We start from the raw sequence: 22408 nt of genomic DNA on the forward strand, positions 1-22408 counted from the left end.
TGTCACTGTCGCTTTTGGCTTTTGGCTTGCTTAGTTGGGGACACTTAATATTCAACAATATTATTGATCTTCCTGCATTGACCCCATTATATGAGAGCTGAACTGAGCTGGACAATGACATCACTGTTTTCTCCAGAGCGACTATAGATATATATAAATTAACTAAATTAATAACTTTTTTTACAACAAAAATGAACCATCACTGAACATCAGCTGGACTATGACACTGTTTTCTTCTAGATCTGTACAGCCGAAACAAACTTATTTGCATTATTTTCCTGTTATAACTGTAAAGCTGCTTTGAAAAAAATCTATATTGTGAAAAGCGCTATATAAATAAAGGTGAGAAAGCAAGATAACTGATAAAAAAAAGGAGATATAGTCCTCAGATGCCACGTCTGTAATTCATAGCAAAAAATCTGGCATTAATTCAATCTCAAATGCATGATATCATTAACAAGCGTGGTTGAACGTCAAATTTGCGACAATATGATTTAGGGAAAAGGTTGTGACTAGCTAGTTGATTTCTTCAACGATGCACCGTATTATGGTAGTTATGCAGCGAGTAACGTCGTTGTATGGGAAACTAGCATTTTTTGCTGGTTCACCATCAAAAATCCATGCTGGTTTAAGATGGTCTTTTCTGGGAGTTGTGTAGGACGGGGTCATTTATGTGTGTTAAATGAGAGGATAAGAAATATCCTGCCCTCAGCCTGGTTAACGTATTCAGGAATAAGTCAGGAAGCTAATCTATTGTGCCCCTTTTCCTGTATTTGTTACTGTGTGGCAGTTAATATTAAACAGTAAATCATGTCAAGCCTCATTGCTCAGGGAGTCGGCAATCTGCCATTGAGGAATAATCAATTATAACTATCATTCAGAAAGGAAATTCCTTATCGATTAGGATTAGATAGCCCTCCATGCATTTTCCGCTGTGAACCAATAAAACTTTACAACTTTGGCATTAGCAAAAAAAACCCACTTGCTCGTGTCCATTAAAAGCACCTGTTAAAAGTGACTCAGCTTCAGTTAAATGAGTGTACTGTTGGGTGCTTTCCCAGGCAATGAAGATGGTTGCTAAATTACATGCGTAATAAACTCTCTCTCATTGATCTGATTGGTCTCTCGGGGCTTAATTAAACTGGCATGAAGAGAGGCAGATAAATCGTTGCCTACAGGCTGTCTGTTCATTCACTGACCCGTATGGAAACGTTTGTCTTTTGAACCGCAATTACACAAGAAGCTAAAAAGGTAGGACCCACTTAGGACCCACTTTTCCCATAAGGAATGGCTATGATCCCAAGGCTGGTATTCGGATTAGTCTGGAATTCTGAACATGTTGGTACACCAAATGAGCCCTCTCTGCCATTCGCAGCGTAGTCAGTGAGAGACAGCTATTTTGGGAGGTTATGCATCAGAATGGGAGTTCCCCTGTACACAAGCATATCCCATTAGCCTGGCTTTCTTAGCAGATTCAGGGATTGCAACATTTGAAGCCATCCCCGAGGCATGTACACAAATTATTTTGCACAAACAGATTCCGAAGATCATCAGAGGCAACCTATTGGAAAATTCAAAATTTAAAATTTAATATGCAGTTTTGTGATCTCATTTAGTATAAACATTAAGATATCACTGAGGAGACTGTTGGCTTCTTAGTGGATGTTTTGTGGCTGACGGCTGCTTCATCAAATCCCTGTTTGCACCTCTTTCCTCTCCTATCAGGCATTGTTGGGACAAATTCAGTCTGACAGTGTTGTCTCATCCCTAAAACTGGAAACCACAGGAACTGTGCATGCAGAGCGCGCCTTTGAACACAACCAGACGCCCTCCAGCTCAGAAAAAGACAGAAAGAAATCCAAACAGTGCCATAAAAAGCCATTCAACTGAAAGTGTTGCATTACTAATCTATATAATAAAAAAAATAAAAATAATAAACCACATTGCACTTCAAAAGGCTACAGATGACTAGGCACACAGTTGGACTGCAATTCCCAGAATGCACCACATAAACTTCAAGTCTGTCTATACACATATGAGTTGCTGTCAGTGTCTCTTGTAGGTTTGATTTTGTGGCCATCAGGAGAGGCTGACTGATTGGTTACCTCTCCAGGTCTTGTGGGAGGACCAGTGCAGTTAAGTGTGTTAGGGCTTGTAAAGTGGCTGCATCATCTGGGCTCCATCTGTTAGCTGACAGCTGAGAGATTCGCTCCTCGCTGCGTACGCAGACATCAGCATATCCCTCTGATGGCACACCGCATTCATCTTTATATGATTAATACAGCATCTACCCAACTGGTCGTTAGAGAGACCTCAGATGCTCAGCTGGTTTACCCTTCTGGATGTCAGCTCGTCCACATGTCAGGATCAATGAACCATTTATTGAGGATGAACTTTGGGTTTTTACAAAGTTTGTTTGGTTAGTTAGAAAATTAGTTCGTCAAGAGGATGGACTGTACGACTTAATCAAGTTAGTTTAGTTAGTTAATTAGTGAGTTAGTTCCTCGAGAATACGTTTTGGAACTTTATTGCGTTAGTTTGTAGTTAGTACTGTAAGTTAGTTCATCAAAAGGATGGGCTTTTGGTGTTGATAGTTTTAGTTTTGTTAGTATGTTAGTTCATCGTGAAGCATGGCAATGGGTCTTGATTGAGTTGGTTTAGTTGTTTAGTGAGTTACAGTAGATCATTGGAAAGATGGACTTTGGGTCTTTATTGAGTTTGTTTTAGAACTTTATTGTGTTAGTTTGGTTAGTTAGCAAGTTAGTTCATCAAAAGAATGGACTTTTGGTGTTGATTTTGTTAGTTTGGTTAGTATGTTAGTTCATCGTGAAGCATGGCAATGGGTCCTGATTGAGTTGGTTTTGTTGTTTAGTAAGTAGATCATTGAGAGGGTGGACTTTGGGTCTTGATTAAGTTTGATTAGTTTGTCAGTTCATCAAGAGGATGGTCTTTTGGAATTGATAAAAATGTGTTTGGTTAGTAAGTTAGTTTAGAGGGTGGCCTTTGGATCTTGGTGGAGTTAATTTGGTTTGTTAATGAGTTAATACACTTTGGACGTTTTTTTAGGTATATTGGTTTGCGAGTTAGTTCATCAAAAGAATGGGCTTTTGGTGTTGATTTAGTTATTCTGGTTAGTGAGTTAGTTCATTGAGAAGCATGACATTGGGTCTTGATTGACTTGGTTTGGTTATTTAGAGTTCAGTTCAGTTTGGTTGGTTAGTTGGTTTATTAAGAGGCTGGACATTGGGTCTTGATTGAGTTAGTTTGGTTAGTGAATAACTAAGAAGTGATCTCTGAGCAGAACACGTTTGCATCTAATTGTTCAGCAGACACTTTTTTTAATCTAAAGTAACTCACAAATGAGTATTATTTTGTATTTGAAATGGGTATATATTGCTATTTTGTTTTTCTTGTTAGCATAGCATAGTGTACTGTAGTATTAATATTTTTTTGGACCATTTAAGAAAAAATAGCTTAGGTTTATTTAAGATGGATTTTTTCTGCAGACCTGTTTTTTGCGTCTTACAGGTGGTGGTTAAATATCAGTCATTCAGGTCAACTCTCACTCTCTTTCTCTGCTTAGCCTGCTCAGAGGGGTTGAGAAGTTTGTTAATGACTGAGTGCCTCTTGCACAGAATCATAGGACATGTCTCACCTTGTCTTTTCGTGTGTTTAACGCCACATACTGTAGCGACACTACGTTCACATTTGATTAGTGACGTTTAGCGTTTGACATTAGTGATGACCTTTCCACTTGGGCTTGTAGACATAGCAGAAATGGTTCTGAATGTTTCCTGTCAGAAATGTTGACTGCCACTGGACTGTGATTGTGCTTTGACCTCCTCTGTGTGAGGATCTGTTTTTGGATTGATGGATTTTCTGCTTTTTACTTTTGACAGGGAGTCATTTTAGTAATTATAAAGATTTCAGTCCGCTTAGAAATTACCTTGAGGTTGGTGGGCCCTGATGTCTTTTTCCTTCCTCAGACATGTCTGACATGCTTTCAAAATCTAATTTCCCTGTCCTGTTGTAATCATGTCTTCGAAGACATTTTCACAGTTATGAATAAAGGAAATGTTCATTCATTATGGCGACAACAAACATATTTGACAGACATTTTAATGGACCTCCAAATATCCGGTCTCCCAGAGTGAAAAACAGAGAGTCTAATCCTCTGATTACATCTCATTGAATGCTTTTCTGCTCGGCAACAATAAGCTTAATAATTCTACACAGAGGAAACTATGGAAGTAAGCCTGTTAAATCCCAGAGCAATTTGTGGAAATCTACAAAGATCAAACATAAAACAGACTGTGAAGAGGATAACTACAGCAAAGAGGTTTCCGGTGGTAACATGAAAGAACCGGTTGTGTGACATGACTAAAAGAGCAAATCTGTCAACCAAAACATTATTCAAAAATACATGAGCATTCATGAGATAATTTTTGATTTATTAATTTATGAGATGATGGCCTCTCCTGGACGCCTTCCCGGGAAGGTGTTCCGGGCATGTCCCACCGGGAGGAGACCCCGGGGAAGACCTAGGACACGCTGGAGAGACTATGTCTCCCGGCTGGCCTGGGAACGCCTCGGTGTCCCCCCGGAAGAGCTGGAGGAAGTGTCTAGGGAGAGGGAAGTCTGGGCATCCCTGCTTAGACTGCTGCCCCCGTGACCCGGCCCCGGATAAGCGGTAGAAGATGGATGGATGGATGGAGATGATGGCCTTAAATTGATAGAAATTCTGTCACCCTCATGTCATTCCAAACCAATATGACATTCTTATGTTAAACACAAAAGGAGAGAATTTACAATGCATTTACAATGAAAGCGTACTAGAGCTTTCAAAATGAAAAAAAGTATCATTAAAGTCAACAGCTTGTGCGCTACATCCCAAGTCATCTAAAATTTAAGTCATTATTCACTGTAAACCTTGACATTTGCTCTATTGCGTGTTCAGGAAAAAACTAATTCTCTGACTCCGATCTTTTCTATTATTTAGTTGTTACAGTTCCCATTTTTTATGAATCAAACTGATCTCTTATTTATTGAGTTATTTCTTGGGTAATACTGTATCTCTCACTGACAAAACAACAAACCATGGACTTGGAAATATAGTGCCCACCTCACATGGACCAATTTTATGATATTTTCTGGTGCTTTTGGGTTATTTTTTGAAGTTTCAAGGAAAAAAATAAATGGTGGACCTGCAGTATGAAATCTTGGCATTCTCAGATGTTTTGAGAGAGCAGACTCTTCAAAGCACATGTTGCAGGCAGTCTATCCTGCTGGTGCCGTACCTCCACCAGTCTTGTGCAGGGCAGCGGCTGCAGCCTGATCCATTTAGCTGCTAATTAGATAGAGGAGGCCACAGGAATTTAACGGCTGTCTTCATTGGCTGGCATCATAATGGCTCAGCTACGGTTGTTTGTCTCAATGCCACTGGGCACAGAGAATGGCATGCTGAAGTTGGCACTGAGATGGGTTTAACAAATAGACCTGCCAAGCATTACCATAACACCATTAGTGCAGACATAACTGTCATATTGCATGAATTAAAACAATTAATAAAAGTTATTAAGTCCTGAAGAGCAATGTGAAAAAAGTAGCACTAAATTATTTTCACTTGGTTTGTAATTTCAATTATACACAGGCCTAATGGCAAATCTTCAGTATAATTTGTTAGTAAATAACCAGTCTTATTATGTAGGGGGAATGGGACTAGTTGTCACGCTTTTTACTTTTTACTAAGGGGGGATTTTCCTAGTCAATTTTACACCTTAGTTAACTCAAGTTTTAAGTTGTGTATGTGTGTATATATATATATACAGTGAGGAAAATTAAATTTGAACACCCTGCTATTTTGCAAGTTTTCCCACTTAGAAATCATGGAGGGGTCTGAAATTGTCATCGTAGGTGCATGTCCACTGTGAGAGACATAATCTAAAAAAAAAAATCCAGAAATCACAATGTATGATTTTTTAAACTATTTATTTGTATGATACAGCTGCAAATAAGTATTTGAACACCTGAGAAAATCAATGTTAATATTTGGTACAGTAGCCTTTGTTTGCAATTACAGAGGTCAAACGTTTCCTGTAGTTTTTCACCAGGTTTGCACACACTGCAGGAGGGATTTTGGCCCACTCCTCCACACAGATCCTCTCTAGATCAGTCAGGTTTCTGGGCTGTCGCTGAGAAACACGGAGTTTGAGCTCCCTCCAAAGATTCTCTATTGGGTTTAGGTCTGGAGACTGGCTAGGCCACGCCAGAACCTTGATATGCTTCTTACAGAGCCACTCCTTGGTTATCCTGGCTGTGTGCTTCGGGTCATTGTCATGTTGGAAGACCCAGCCTCGACCCATCTTCAATGCTCTAACTGAGGGAAGGAGGTTGTTCCCCAAAATCTCGCAATACATGGCCCCGGTCATCCTCTCCTTAATACAGTGCAGTCGCCCTGTCCCATGTGCAGAAAAACACCCCCAAAGCATGATGCTACCACCCCCTTGCTTCACAGTAAGGATGGTGTTCTTGGGATGGTACTCATCATTCTTCTTCCTCCAAACACGTTTAGTGGAATTATGACCAAAAAGTTCTATTTTGGTCTCATCTGACCACATGACTTTCTCCCATGACTCCTCTGGATCATCCAAATGGTCATTGGCAAACTTAAGACGGGCCTTGACATGTGCTGGTTTAAGCAGGGGAACCTTCTGTGCCATGCATGATTTCAAACCATGACGTCTTAGTGTAGGTGGTCCCAGCGGTTTTCAGGTCATTGACCAGCTCCTCCCGTGTAGTTCTGGGCTGATTTCTCACCTTTCTTAGGATCATTGAGACCCCACGAGGTGAGATCTTGCATGGAGCCCCAGTCCGAGGGAGATTGACAGTCATGTTTAGCTTCTTCCATTTTCTAATGATTGCTCCAACAGTGGACCTTTTTTCACCAAGCTGCTTGGCAATTTCCCCGTAGCCCTTTCCAGCCTTGTGGAGGTGTACAATTTTGTCTCTAGTGTCTTTGGACAGCTCTTTGGTCTTGGCCATGTTAGTAGTTGGATTCTTACTGATTGTATGGGGTGGACAGGTGTCTTTATGCAGCTAACGACCTCAAACAGGTGCATCTAATTTAGGATAATAAATGGAGTGGAGGTGGACATTTTAAAGGCAGACTAACAGGTCTTTGAGGGTCAGAATTCTAGCTGATAGACAGGTGTTCAAATACTTATTTGCAGCTGTATCATACAAATAAATAGTTTAAAAAATCATATATTGTGATTTCTGGATTTTTATTTTTTTTTGATTATGTCTCTCACAGTGGACATGCACCTACGATGACAATTTCAGACCCCTCCATGATTTCCAAGTGGGAGAACTTGCAAAATAGCAGGGTGTTCAAATACTTATTTTCCTCACTGTATATACAGTATATATATATATATATAAATTGTATGGAAAAAATTGAGCAGTTGTTTGGCCGAAATATTTTTAATTAATTGCATACATTTATGACATTTAAAACACAACTTGTGACAACTTGCCCCAAATGGAAATTTGTGAAAAATATTGGATAGGGGAAACTTTTACTTAAAAACATTTTTCTTTTTTAAATGAGTTTGGAAGGCAGAATTCCCTTTAAATTGAAACTGATTATTACCTTTGAAATATAAACTTTTGAAAGCTTTTGAACTATTAAACCAATGTACAAAACCACTGTTAATTTTTTTTTTTTGTGTAAATAAAAATAGTCCCTGTTTGACAATGAGCCCCATTGTGTTCTATTGCACAGGCTTTTTTTTTTTTTTTTTTTTTACCTATGGGCAGCTCATCAAATTCATGTGTATGTGGTCACTATGATCAGAGGAAATGAAATGGTACAAAACGACTGCAGCTGTCTCCCTGGAAAAAACAGAAGTGCCGGAGAAAACAGCATTTATCTGTTCTCTTTGCTCTGAGTGGTTTTTAAGTGAAAGCCATATAATTGAGGCAAAAGACCATTTGTATTTCATGGTAGTGTTGGAGCAGCAACACTTTCCAAAGCCAGCGCTCACCCCACGGTTATCTGATATGCTTGGAGTCGGTCCCCGCGCAGCTAGCTTGGGCCCCTCAGCATCTGGATCCACACAGCCGGACCCGAGTGCAAACATTTACTCTGCATTAAAGCCTCGCTCTGATAAGTGTGTTGTATAGATTAAACATGATCAGATTTATGACGGTTGCAGCTCGCTGAGACAGTAAACTTAAACAGCTCGCCGTTGTCATTTCGAGCAAGGGATGTAAGCCGACTCGTGGTAATTTTCCATCCCGTTTGCATCCGTGTCAGCCCTGAAAAGTGCTTGCTTATAAATTTCTCAATATTATTTTGTGAAAATATACCTCATCAAAACATTCTCCTCCCTAATTGCGTTTAATGGCATATCTGGTGCTGGAAAATGTCTGTTTATGTCGGAAAAACAGATGATCTGACTTTCCCGGAGAGTTGTTAAAATCCCACATGGTTTGAAAAACCGCTCGGCAAGCGGCGGTTCGGCATCTAAAGCTGGCGAGAGCTCTGCTCGCCATTAGCGTATAGAATCACGGTTTCTGTATGTGTACATCACTGTAGGCTGAAAGACAGACTAAAAATAAACAGAGGGATGGGTTGATGGGACTGCTATTAAAAGGAGGGTGGAATTTCCAACCGTACTTATGGGATTATATCCGTAACGGACACCAAACTTGATGATCTTCTCGCTTTTAGAGCGCAAACCCCATCCATATGTCTGTTCGTGCACGTCTGTCAATCAACAGCATCCGCTCGCGCTTTTGGTGACGGCAACAAATGTTCAGTCCATTGCAGAGACATTATGAGCTATCCTATATCGTAAACACTCCAGAAAAGCATTAAACGATGCGGTTTAAATACCAGGCAAGCGTTTAGCGTTTGACCGCATTAGTGTTAAGTACGTTTCATCTTCGTTGAGAATGTCTGAATCAGTTTTTGGTCAGGACTTGCAGTCGGGTGCCCATGTGCGTGGGTGCCGTCGTCTGAATGAGACTGCAATGAAAAACAGCCCATCTCTGGTGCACCACACATGTTCTGCACTGTGTTGCCATTAGAAGAGGTTTATGAGAGAAGATAATCAAAGCGCATTAGGCTCCTTGTGTGTGCGGCTGTGTGTGGGATGTGTGTCATATGAAAAACAGGCTACTTGCCATCGGGACAGATGTAAGAAGAAACAAGATGCTGTCGATACGGATCGCATTAACAATTGCTCATTTATTCGTCATTCTGTGTGTTTGCGAGTGTGTGTGTGTGGGAGTTAATACTGTATGTGATCTGTGTGGATCTTTCTGGCTCCATGCCTTTCGCTGTGGGGCACTGAGGTCAGAGGATGGATGGATGGAGTTGCGTGAAAGACTGTAAATCTGTGACAGCTGTGAGAATGACATTAAATCGTGTTCCTTTCGGCCTTCACAGCAGAACTACAGCATTTTAGGACTCACTGACTGTATATTATCCAATGTATTATGGCTACTTGAAAAAATGCGAGACAAAATATGAGTGACATGAAACTAGCACAGGTAATTAGGTGACTGAGACAACATTATAGTGTTCATTAAACTGTACACACACACACACACACACACACACACACACACACACACACACACACACACACACACACACACACAATCTTTAACCATAAAATGCTGTGATTGACCAATTAGAATAGTGTTCCAGAGCTGTGTGATAAGGTCAGATTTTTTAATGAAAGCACTGTATGAATTAATTTGTCCGATTTCTGTTCACTCTGAATGCTTGAATTTAATTTGAACATGCTTAATGAAACACACACATTAGCTAACAGTCATATTATAATGTGACAGGAGTAACAGGTTTTAGTTTTTTTGCATTTTTCTATTTTTCTTAAGTTCTCAGTATCGTATTACGATACTTTTTCTCATTTTATCTGTATTGCAGTATTTATTTTCAACCAAATAATTTGAATTAATTATACAATTTAATCATTTGATATAACCGTTAAATATTATTTTTATTATTTATGTGATCTACTTAGATTGTTTTAGTTCTTTATGTTCTTTATGCTAACACTTTCTATATTACACAGTCATCTAAAGTGAAAACTGAGGATTCTTTACGATACCCTTCAAAACAGCATTAAAAATAGTAATAAAATAGTGGAAATCACCACTAGAGTGACATTTCCTTGTGAGACTGTGTATTATAGACCGCATTAATAAATGTGCACAAGGGCATCCCCTCAGGGTCTCATGTACTGTATGAGCTGAGTCAACTGTCTTCGCTTCTGTCACAAGGGTCCAGCACACAGCACAATGCATTCCACATAGTATTGAGCTTGTCGCATAATAATATAGTGTGGTCTGGCCCATTGACTATATCTGACCCTTACTCTACGACTTCTTCAGCATTTTGCCCTATACTAGTGCAAAATATGCAAGCCATTTGTATCACATGGCCAAAGTCCCTTTGTGTGCCCATGAGTGGAGGCGTCATGATAATACCACACTTTCAGTCAAGTGCTGTATTATTACAGCCCGCAACGTCATGCCTGGTCCGTCTGTCAGCGTGTGTGTAGGTGTGACACACTGCCGTCCCAGAGTCACACTCCGGGTCCGACCCGCAAAGGTTAGCCAGGGGTCATGACACTGTCTGACTCCCGACAATAGAGCCTTTGTGGGAATAAATCCGTGGACGTGTCCCCGCACAACATCGACATGCGCGCGTCAGCTAAACGGACACCAGTTGAGCTGTCATACATACTGAAGTATGCTATTACTGAAGGCGACCTTCAGAAGAAACCATCGCAGTCAAAGGCTTTGTTGAATTTTTAATACTGAAAGGAATGCGTGTGAGGTTCAATAGCCGCCTCTCTGACACCACTGGTCACTCACATTAACCGTCCACATCCTCAGTGTAATGACCATGTGCTGGTGGGTTTGCTCTATGGCTAATCTCTTTGTTTTTGTCTTTCAGATTGAGAATGTGGAGGCTTGTCTGAATTTCTTAGGGGCCAGAGGAGTCAGTGTTCAAGGGCTCTCTGCTGAAGGTAAGACCCCTCTGTCTGCTTGAAACTAAATAACAACTGTTAAATTCCTTCATATGCACAAATAGGCCTGCTATTCTTATGATTGGTGGTGTTTGCATCAGTATTATTGCTACATTACTGCTTATATATAGAATTAATGGCTTTTCATTATCACCAACATTAAGTATTCCATTTTAAACATAATATACTGCATATTTAGGCTATGAAGTTTAATGATACCTCAAACTGTGTGGCTAGTTTACATTTATAAGCAATCATATGAACAGATTTTGCAGTACAAAGGATAAAATGGGTGAAAATCCCACAGATTTGTATTGAAATAGGGGCCCAAGACATATCTAATGACTAGAATATCATAAAGAAGTGGTTCTCAACCATGTGGCAACAGGATGATTTTAAATAATTTTAACTATATTACAAATAAATCTATAAAATGTTATAAAAATCTAAGTGTAAACTGAAATTTACTGTGAAATGTGTGAGTATACTATATACCCTAAATAACTCATATTTCTTTTCATATTTGTATTGAAATACATACAGAATGAGAATGTTCTATAAACACAAAATAAATGTTTCTATTGTCATTGAGACTTTTTAAAATTGAGCTTATAAATTGCCAATTAGGAACCACCCAAAGCAACACCCTGACATAGTGGCGTGGTGGAATAATAATTATTTTTAGCATTTCATGTAATTCTGTATGCATACACAGTTAAGTATCACATCATTGTTATAGCTACATTGGTGGCAGAGTGTTTGAGCCCATAGATACTAGTTGATATTTGAACCTTATTTTAAAATAATTTTAGGTTTTTTAGAACGGCTGCACTGACAAACCACAAAGATCCTTGATATTCTTTTTCAGTCTGAGCTCAAGTGTACTAAATTCTGTGTGGAATGATATCATTAACCTAAAGCAGCTTGGATACTGTATTCACTGTCCCGCTAAATTCAGCATGAGTGCACAGGGTCCATAAATATACAGTGTATAGGGTTTCTCAAGCTTTCATCACACACTCATCCCCTACTTTTAGTGAGTGAGTGAGTGAGTGATGGAGGGTGTGTGTATGTGTGTGTGAGTGAGTGAGTGAGTGAGTGAGTGAGTGAGTGAGTGAGTGAGTGAGTGAGTGAGTGAGTGAGTGAGTGAGTGAGTGAGTGAGTGAGTGAGTGAGTGAGTGAGTAGTGTGTGAGTGTGTGAGTGAGTGTGTGAGCGTGTGAGCGTGTGTGTGTGTGTGTGTGTGTGTGTGAGTGAGTGAGTGAGTGAGTGAGTGAGTGAGTGAGTGAGTGATGGAGGGTGTGTATGTGTGTGTGTGTGAGTGAGTGAGTGAGTGGTGTGTGAGTGAGTGAGTGAGTGAGTGAGTGAGTGATGGAGGGTGTGTATGTGTGTGTGAGTGAGTGAGTGAGTGAGTGAGTGAGTGAGTGAGTGAGTGAGTGAGTGAGTGGTGTGTGTATGTGTGTGTGTGTGTGTGTGTGTGTGTGAGTGAGTGAGTGAGTGAGTGTGTGTGTGTGAGTGAGTGAGTGAGTGAGTGAGTGAGTGAGTGATGGAGGGTGTGTGTGTGTGTGTGTGTGTGTGTGTGTGTGTGTGTGTGTGTGTGTGTGTGTGTGTGTGTGTGTGTGTGTGTGAGTGAGTGAGTGATGGAGGGTGTGTGTGTGTGTGTGTGTGTGTGTGTGTGTGTGTGTGTGTGTGTGTGTGTGTGTGTGTGTGTGTGAGTGAGTGAGTGATGGAGGGTGTGTGTATGTGTGAGTGAGTGTGTGAGTGAGTGTGTGAGTATGTGAGTGTGTGTGTGAGTGAGTGAGTGAGTGAGTGAGTGATGGAGGGTGTGAGGAGTGTGTGAGTGTGAGTGCGTGAGCAAGTGAGCGTGTGTGTGTGTGTGTGTGTGTGTGTGTGTGTGTGTGTGTGTGTGTGTGTGTGTGTGTGTGTGTGTGTGTGTGTGTGTTGAGCATCTTTCCTAAAGCTGTGAGTAGTTGTCTTAATTAAATTAGCTAAGGTTTCAGAGTTTGAGGTTTGAAGGCTTGCATACGCTTGTGTTTAGTATTTTATGAGGCATGCCGACTCAAGACCTTTATAAAATAAGTTGTTTTTTTGTTTGATGTGCTTGACTGTGTAGGAGTTTTCCTAGGAAAATAAATGTAATAATGTCTCAACCACAGACACTATGTCATATAGTATTTCTCTTTTTCTGTCAGTTTTGAATTTATTTATTTTTTAATGTATTAAATTATTTCTCCTAGACAACAAGATTAAATTCAGAGCGAATTAGATTTCACTCCTCCTGAAGTATCCTCAATTTATTAAATAAAATGCATTCAGTTATGCTATTTAGTTTAATAGCACTATACTGCAAGTCATTCCAAAAAAAAAAGTACAATTTTGTTTTGCAAGTTTAAATATATAAATTAAAAAGTATTTAAAAACATACAATTAAAAATACCATTATCATTATTATTAGTATTATTGCCATTGTAGTTTGCATTCACAGTCTAATTAATAACTAATTAATACGTCTATGAATCCCAATTCCCACAACACATAGCTTATTTACCTCAAAATGATAGAAAACTGTAATTTTAAGATGGAACCTCTTCTTTTGAAGAGGAAGTAACAACATTCAGGTTTTCAGACACTCCGAGACTCAATGCATTCTTTTAGCACTTAATGTCATTCTTTGTCTGACAGAATGTTTAATGTACTTTAAAACAAATCACCATTCCAAATTTTAAAAAGGCAAGTAGTTTAATAGAATACCACTCTAACTGTATGTGTACAGTTGTCACATTTGTTTCTATTTCTATCTCTTCGAGGAATTTTAAGAGAAACATCTGAGACAAAGTTGACACTTAAATGAAACCCAACCTCCTTCGCTATGAAAGTGCATCATCTGTGCAATAAAATTGTCCTCAGGGAAAGTTTCCTCTCGACCCCTGCTGAGTGTTATCCTAGCCCTCATTCCCCAGAACAGTCCAATAATGAGAGGTGCAAGCTCTCAATATCCCTTTTCCTGCTGCACTGGCCATGACTCTCTGTTCACGGTGTGTAGGGTATCAGAACGCACAGTGGGATTCCGGTTTTAAGTGCTTTAAGTGCAGGGCACACCATGACCTGAGCTTTGATCTCATTGGCTGTGAGGATCTGGTGAAAAGTTGCACTTCGTTAAAGAGCAGGTTAGTCCTAAAGACTTCTCATAGGGTCAAAGGGGGCACCTTCTCCGGTGACCTGACCGTGAAACCCACCATGACAAGAAACACACACGTGTATTAAGACGTTCACGCAACTGATGTCAGCATAAATGAAGAGGCGCTTCCTCTGAGCTGTTTAATCCTTCTGCTCAAATCAAAAATCCTCACAAGTCATACAAAAGAGATCAAGCATGACCTTCTGAGGTATTCAAATTGAAAGACACTCATTAAAATGTAAAATACAGGAAGCCTGTTTTCATAGAAATCACTTTTCCTAATCTCAGCTGGGCTAAAGGTATAGTTCACTCAAAATGAAAATTCTCATCATTTATTCACCCTCACGTGGTTGCAAACCTGTAATGACTTTCTTTGTCACAGGCATGGGGGCTGTTCAACTCCAGAAATGATCAAATTACACAACTGTTTTCAATATTGATAATAATATGAATAATAAAAAAACGTTTCTTGAGCACTAAATTAGAATGATTTCTGAAAGATCACTTGACAGTGCAGACTGATGTAATGACTGATGATAATTCAGATTTTCTATCGCATTTTAAAATATATTAAACTGTATTTTTTGTTAAATTGTGATGTTTCACAATATTACTGTTTTACTGTATTTTTGATCAAATTAATTCAGCCTTGGTGATGAAATATCTTACCGACTCCAAACTTTTGAACGGTACTGTATATACATCCAATCCACTTTGTAATTCTGTACAAAGTATTACATGTTTACTGGTACTGAAATGATAGAACACTACTGTATACAGAGGAAGTGGTCAAGGTCACATCACTGTAAATAGATAATGTATTCACACTTCCCTGTCCTCGCTTCCCTTAATGAACCCGGCTGAACAGATACGCCTTTGACCTTGTGCGGCTAGTGACAGAAGCCGGATGACTCCACATTTAAACTTCTGCTTAAAGTGTGTTCATTAGCATACAACTTTTACTTCAAGTTTCCAATGTACATCCTAACTCACTGGTGTTTGTTTACATGGTTTGGGGCAGGACTGTCATGAAAAAAATCTAATTTGATTAGTTGATAAAGATTCTGAAAGAGAAGATTCTGATTCTGTATGTATTTCAATAAAAATAAGAGTTTTTTGGGGGGTGGGGGACAATTAAAATATATTTTAGAGTAAATTTCAGTTTACATCTTGATTTTTTTTTATATAGTTTAAATTATTTAAAATCAACCTGTGGCCCCATGGTTGAGAACCATTTCTTTATGATATTCTAGTCATTAGATATGTCTTGGGCCCCTATTTCCATGCAAATCTATGGGATTTTCACCCATTTTATAATTTGTAATGCAAAATCTGTTCATATGATTGCTTAGAAATGTAAACTAGCCACACAATTTTAAGTATCACTATCATTAATCTTCATAGACTGAATATGCAGCATGTTATGTGTAAAATGTATTACTTAAAGAGATAGTTCACCCAAAAAGGAAAATTCTGTCACCATCACCCTCAAGTTATTCAAAATCTGAATGAATTTCTTTCTTCTGCTTAACACAAAAGAAATGTCGGTAACCAAACACTTGATGGGCCCCATTGACTTCCATAGTATTTTTTCCCCATACTGTGGAAGTCAATGGGGCCCATCAACTGTAAGTAAATGTCATAATTTACTATGATTTTATAGAACTAGTGATACCAGTAACTATGTTATTTTCTATAGTGAAATCCTTATGGTAACATCTCATAAGCAATGTTCAATTCACTGGTGTTCGTGGAAATCGTTAATGTGAATCAGTGTAGCCCCCTAGACGAAATCTAAATGCTCTCCATATGCTATTGCACAAAGCAGTTGTGAGGAAAAATACTAATTCCCTCCATTAATGCAAACATACAAAATGCATTTGCAAATTAGCCTGCTAGTTTTTCATTTTCCGCACTGACCTGAAGTGCAACGACACCAAATAGTGCCAAATTTCTGTCGCCTGACCCAAAAATTATGTTCAATGGAAACATACCATCTAAGTGCTTTATTATGTAGAATACAAATTACAGCACCGCACGGTCCCAAATTGAACCGGGAGAAGATTGATAACCCCAAACATCGCTGCCGGGCAGAACAAACAGGCAGGCTGTCAGAAATAAACCGGATTCTTCTCTTTAGCGCTGCCTCAGCACTGCCATCATTCAGTCGCTTTCTGCACCAGCCATTAGCAGTGTGTGACTATGAATGAAGACCGTTTCATAAATGGGCACAAGAGAGAAAAGCGTCTCTGGCAGGCAGAGCGCAGACAATCGATGCTCTTCCCTTCATCTTCAGTCCTTTATCTCTGTGATCAGAGCAACGCCATGCTAGCACTTATTCAAACTCACATCCTCAATTTGGAAAAAGTTCCAAATTCCTCGTAGCACACCTCACAGCGCTAATGTGCATAGGATAATAGCGTATGGGCTTTTAAACTCCATCCGGCACTTCAACGTTTTGCTTATTGAATCAGTATCTCGTAAAAGGTCTCAATTAAAAGTCAGATCCAGTCGTTTACAGCGACTGTTTACAAATGTTAGCGTCTAATTTATGACGCACAAGACTCCAGACAGTCAAATGACAATGCTAAACTTGGATCCTCCAGACAGTTGTATGTTGTCATGCTGTGTATTACTTCCTCATTCAGAGAACAGAACTTATCTCCCCATATTCTCAACTGATTGTAAACTCTACTCGAACTTCCTTATAATGAGGCTAGCTACCATATGACTCAACGGCCGTTTCTTCTGACTTGATCCTGTACTAAAAACATGATGCATTTAAGGTTTGGTCGCATCAATGGAATGCAGTCGTCCGCAGGATTAAAGAGCTCTTCCTGTGGTACTTTCTAAATCTGGTGTGTTTGATCTTCAGAGGTGTGTAATGGGAATCTGAAGAGCATCCTGGGTTTGTTCTTCATCCTGTCCCGCTACAAGCAGCAACAGCAGCACCAGCAGCAGTACCTGCAGTCATTGGTGGAGCTTCAACAGCACGTCACGCATCAGAGCACAGGGGCGGCGCCAGCGAGCCAGCACAAAACACAAGACATGCAGTCCAGGTAGGACACGTCTGATGAGACCTTTCTCTGTCGCTCCTCTATTTGAGTTCTGCATCTTTCGTCATGAAATATACGGCTAAATAAATAAATGGAAAAAATGCTGGCTATAGTTGAATTCTATGTTCATAGACCTTGTAAGACTTATATTGTACTTTCTTAATGTCTAAAGGCCCGTGTTTTCTGGCGCTTATTCTGAAGATGTTTTGCAAAGTATTTTCTGTGTTGTGTCTACTTAACAATCAACATAAAGGTACAAATAATTACCAAAACAGCTCACTGTTCTTCGCATAAAATTAAATATGGCTTCTACTGTAACTAAGATAGTTTATACACTGATAGCATACAATGTGTTAGATCGCTAGATCAAAACTAGTTGAGTTCTTCTGAAAAAAACAAAACAATTCTTAGTAATTTATAAATATCACATGTATTATTTTTAGTATAAAGTAAATTGATATATAATTGATCATATAATACAATACAATTTAATAAATATACAGTTATATACTATAATATAATATAATATACAATTAAAATGAAATATAATAATATTAAATGTTGACTTTTTCACTAAAGACACATGGATGTAACATGGATTGTAACAATTATATATATATATATATATATATATATATATATATATATAAGTCATATGTGTATACACTATTTGAACTGAAATTTAAAATGGTTAGTAACTTAAAATGGTTAGTAAGTTAAACAGAATAATAGAACTGTGTGTGTGTGTGTGTGTGTGTGTGTGTGTGTGTGTGTGTGTGTGTGTGTGTGTGTGTGTGTGTGTGTGTGTGCGTGCGTGCGTGTCCGTGTGTAGGTAAAAAAGGAAGGCCATAACTGTGATGTAAATAGATGAGTAATCTTAGCAGCAGCTACGGAGAGAAGATGCCGCACATGAGTGGAGTTACACAGCCTGGCTCACGTTACCTGGCCCAGAATGCATTTGTGTGTGTGTGGGACAGGCAGAAAAGCACGAGTGTGCGTTTTGTAGTGCTTCTCTGTGCTGTCAGCATTCACAAGTGCAAAGAGAAGAGGGAGAGAGAGAGGAAGAGAGTGAGAAAAAGACAACAGCTGCCCCTCATTCTTGTCCGGGGCCTGTGGGATCTCTCTCAACTCAGATCCAGCAGTGACAGGTGTTCAGAGGGCATTGGACTGCCAGCCTGAAACACACACACACAGCTTTAGAATTCCACACACACCAAATGACATCAGTGAGCAGAATTGGGCCAGGAGGGCTGTAGATTGGCCGTACTCCTTGAGGATGTTGTAAACACAGTCTCCTCAGATAACTGTCACAGTTCTGTCCAGACAGTCTGGTAAAAAGGAAGCTATTGTATTGCGTTTATGAAATGTTTCTTCAAACGTTTACTGGCTTGGGGTTACAGGTGTTAAAATGGGTGGCTGGCTGATTGTGTGTGTGTGTGTGTTGTATCGGTCACAGGGGTCTTGGTGATTCATCAACTCTGGTCTTTGGCCAACAGCACAGAAACACTTAAACAGACTCCTGGGAGTTTCTTAAAGCATTTTAGCTTACTGGCAGAAGCGTATCACATACTCAGTGAATAAACTCATTATGTTTAATTCAATGGGTAAAACGGTCTTCCATACACTGACCTGAGCAAGCGCCATTCGTCAAGTTGCTGGTGCTAAATAATTTTTCTGTTCATACTTACATTTTCTGCTTAACAAGACATTTTATTAAGAAGCCAGTCAGAAGATATTTACAGTACAGTACAGTACAGCAATTAAATTTCAGCTACTCAGCACTATATTTACTCCCATTTCTGATCATTTCTTTTTTTAATGATATAATAAAATATAATTAATTACATTATATTACACTGTCAGTGTAAATGCTTATAAAATCCCAATTTAAGTTTTTAGTGGCTTCATTTTTAGCTTTGAGTGCATCTGTACTCTATACTGTATTGTATTGCTAAAAGTTAACAACATTATATTTTAGCTGATATATGCATTAAAAAAATAATGATGACTTATCTTGCACTCAGGGGCATAACTGAATTTTTAACCAATCAATTGTTTTCTAGAATAAGCATGCCTTCTCTTAACCATACTTGCTATGTTCCAGCAGAAGCATCATGGTTAAACTAAAGTTAAATCATGACTTAAACTAAAGACTATTGACTATTTACCAAAAAGAACAAGCCCTTCGATAAGTTCCGCCCCAACTTCCTGTTTCAACAGGAAATACATCAGCACAGGAAAGAAAACTGCAATGAGACACTGCATTTAGGGCTAATATCTGTACATAGATTTACACACAGTAACTTTTATCACTTTTTACTGGTAAGGACATTATATAAAATTCTGTTGCTGTTGCTTTAAAAAGGGAAATTGACTTTTAACACTTTTGACACCAAGTCAGCTGGATATCTGTTTTGTTTTAAAGATTTAAATACCATAATACAACACTGTCTGAGATCCCTGGGAATGAGGGGGGAGCTTTTAATAATGCACTCTGGCTGGTTTTACTCACAGGCACTGCTCCCATTTACAGTTTTAGAGATCCAGGCTTTCTATAGCCAACACCTGCTGGAGTGTTGGTCAGAGAGAGAGAGAGAGAGAGAGAGAGAGAGAGGCTGAAAGAGAGAGGGGGGGATAGCTGGACATTGCGGTGCCTTTAGGTCTGGGGAAGATATGGGGGGTGAAGTGTCATCCCTCCCTCTCAGCTCACCATGTCCCGAGATGAACAACTCGACTCGGTTGTCTCATGCTCACGATTGCCTGCCCCCAGCTCACGGGACAGGAAGAGCCGACTGTCCTATGGGAGAAAGTCTGACAGCAATAGGTACAGTAGAATTGATCGTGTCACGGATCTGGGTTACAGAGGTCCTTTGACTGGGAGCAACATGGTTGTTGTTAACTTTGTCGTAGTTTATTAATCGTTTATGGTGCAAGTTTTTGGACTGTCCTGTTCAGTGTATTCAGGCTATTGTGTCCCTCCAGATTTGATAATTATTCTGGGTCTACAGTGTGACATTTTATATTTAGGTGTTTAGTTCCTTTTTTGGAAGTTGTCTGTTCTGCTTTGAAAAATGAGATGTTTCTCTCTCGGGAGGTAAGTTGAAACTCATTTTATGGGTTGTTGCACTTATATCAGTTTAAAACTTTTCTGCAGGTTGGTCATTCTTTGTTTCCTGTCTTTTGCTGTTGAAAGTCATCTAGAATTATTGCATTAGAACTGGTAAAGTACTGCTAGTTAAGAGTTTTTATTTTAAAGGTAGGATTGTAAAAATATTAACTAAAACATTACATAACATCTGAAACTTAATCTAAATTAATAATCAAATGTACTATGTTATGGGGGTATTTATCAGAATAGACATTGATTAGTTTGTTATAACGCAAATGTTACATCTGCTGTGGTTCTGTGTTGTTTGATACATTTTTACTGTCAGTTGGAAAGTTTTGATTTATAAGTTATGCTTTTGAAATGTGTCTTTTATTTCTCTGGTCGATACGGCGGTTGTCTTGACGTCGATTGGTGTGGATGTATTGTAGCAACACAAAAAGTGGTCACCGTTGCTTATATGACTGGAAACTGCACAACATTAAAGATTTTTCATATGCATCCTTATCATTCTGATGCTTTTACATTTGAGTACGTAGGCTAATCTTGAGATTTACTGATTCCCATTAGACAAACTATAGTGAATGGTTTTGTAATCCTCACTAAACCTAATTGTTTAGATTCAATTTAAGATTTTCAGAATAGTGACCTTGGCGGATTTGGTCTCTGTTTGATTTCTCACTGTGAAGTGTGTCTAAATGGCCCACGGCAAAAGATTTATCCTTGAGACTGTCAGACTCACCACTGTCGCACTCTTATACTTCTTGGCTGAATGCTTTTAGAAGTGAAGGAAAAAGAAAGAAAGAAGGTTGTAGAGCAACTGCCCCAGCTGAGTTCCTCTTTGAGCTGGAGGAGAAACGGTGGGCCTCATTAATCATGTGGACATGATCACATTCTCAAGAGAGAGAGAGTGAATGAGAGAGTGAAAGACAGTGTTAGTGTCTCACTGGAGCTGTCTTTGGTTACAATGCTTGTTAACCTGCTGTCTTGCCTCCTTCTTTTACTGTCTTCCTCTCGTTCTCTCAGTCTGGTGAAGTCTTTGTTGCTCCTCAGGGTTTTACCTGTGGTAGTCTAGCCAGCTAGACTCAAGCCAGCTCCTTGTCACGCACTCACCGTAGAAACATTCATGGTGGTCATAATGATCTCTTTCTGAGCAGACACTCCCACCTTCTCAGTCACTTTGGGCAACTTTTGGAAGAAAGGAATAGAAATGCCTTTTTTTTTGCTCTGAATAGATATAGTTGATATCCAACAAGATATCCAACAAGATAAAGCTGGTTTCACCTTATGTATAAATGGGCGTGACATGACACAATCACAACCAATCAGAACATATTTGATATTTAATTTTGTGGAACAGGTTTTTGAACCAATGAAATTTCACTGTGGGCAGGGTTGCCGATCACGGAACACTAAAGAAACTTAAATCAAATGACTGAACACTTGTTACGTTAAGTTCTGGTCTAAATTGGTCATTCATGATCCAAGATGGTGTAGATGGTTGATCAGCTCTATTACCACCTGGTTTTGACCTTGTAAACCATTCTGATGACCTTTTGCTGATGGCAGATGGTGATAGCAACTAGGTGCTGTTTAGATAGATGTCTTCTTACTGTAACTGTTGAACCGTTGTGAACTGGACATTCCCTCTTTCTCATTCTCTCTCATCTTTCAACTTTCAGCAATTTTCATCCATCCATTGACATTCTCGTTCCATCACGCAGCGCTCACAAACCTGCTAAACGCAAAAGCTTGTCAAGGCACATTTACCGCTTAGACACAGCATATACAAACATAGACAAACAAAAATGCACACCCAAAACGAACAAAGGCAGTGTCAGTCAGCTGTCAGGGGATGGAAAGAGAGAGAGATTTGAGACCTATAAAGCCAACTGTTCTGTGTTTTGTGTTTGGCCTGAGGTGTTTGGGGTTTGTTTTATATGTGTGTGTTGTAAATACAACTCCTACTGACAGGACCTCCATCTATCATTTATTCCATCTGAC

General features: G+C 39.3%; 1 protein-coding gene across 4 annotated transcripts in view; it reads left to right on the forward strand.

Moving 5' to 3' along the window:
* nav3 (neuron navigator 3) overlaps window positions 1–22408 on the forward strand; it is a 148821-nt gene that overhangs the window by 44264 nt on the left and 82149 nt on the right. For all 4 annotated transcript variants that reach the window (XM_084406904.1, XM_084406905.1, XM_084406907.1 and 1 more), the window contains exons 4-5: window positions 10994–11066; window positions 17118–17301. In XM_084406904.1, coding sequence (XP_084263030.1) covers window positions 10994–11066; window positions 17118–17301 — 257 coding nt within the window. The remainder of the gene's footprint in view (window positions 1–10993; window positions 11067–17117; window positions 17302–22408) is intronic.

The sequence above is a fragment of the Rutilus rutilus genome, assembly GCF_951802725.1.
Source record: "Rutilus rutilus genome assembly, chromosome: 4".
NCBI lineage: Eukaryota > Metazoa > Chordata > Actinopteri > Cypriniformes > Leuciscidae > Rutilus > Rutilus rutilus.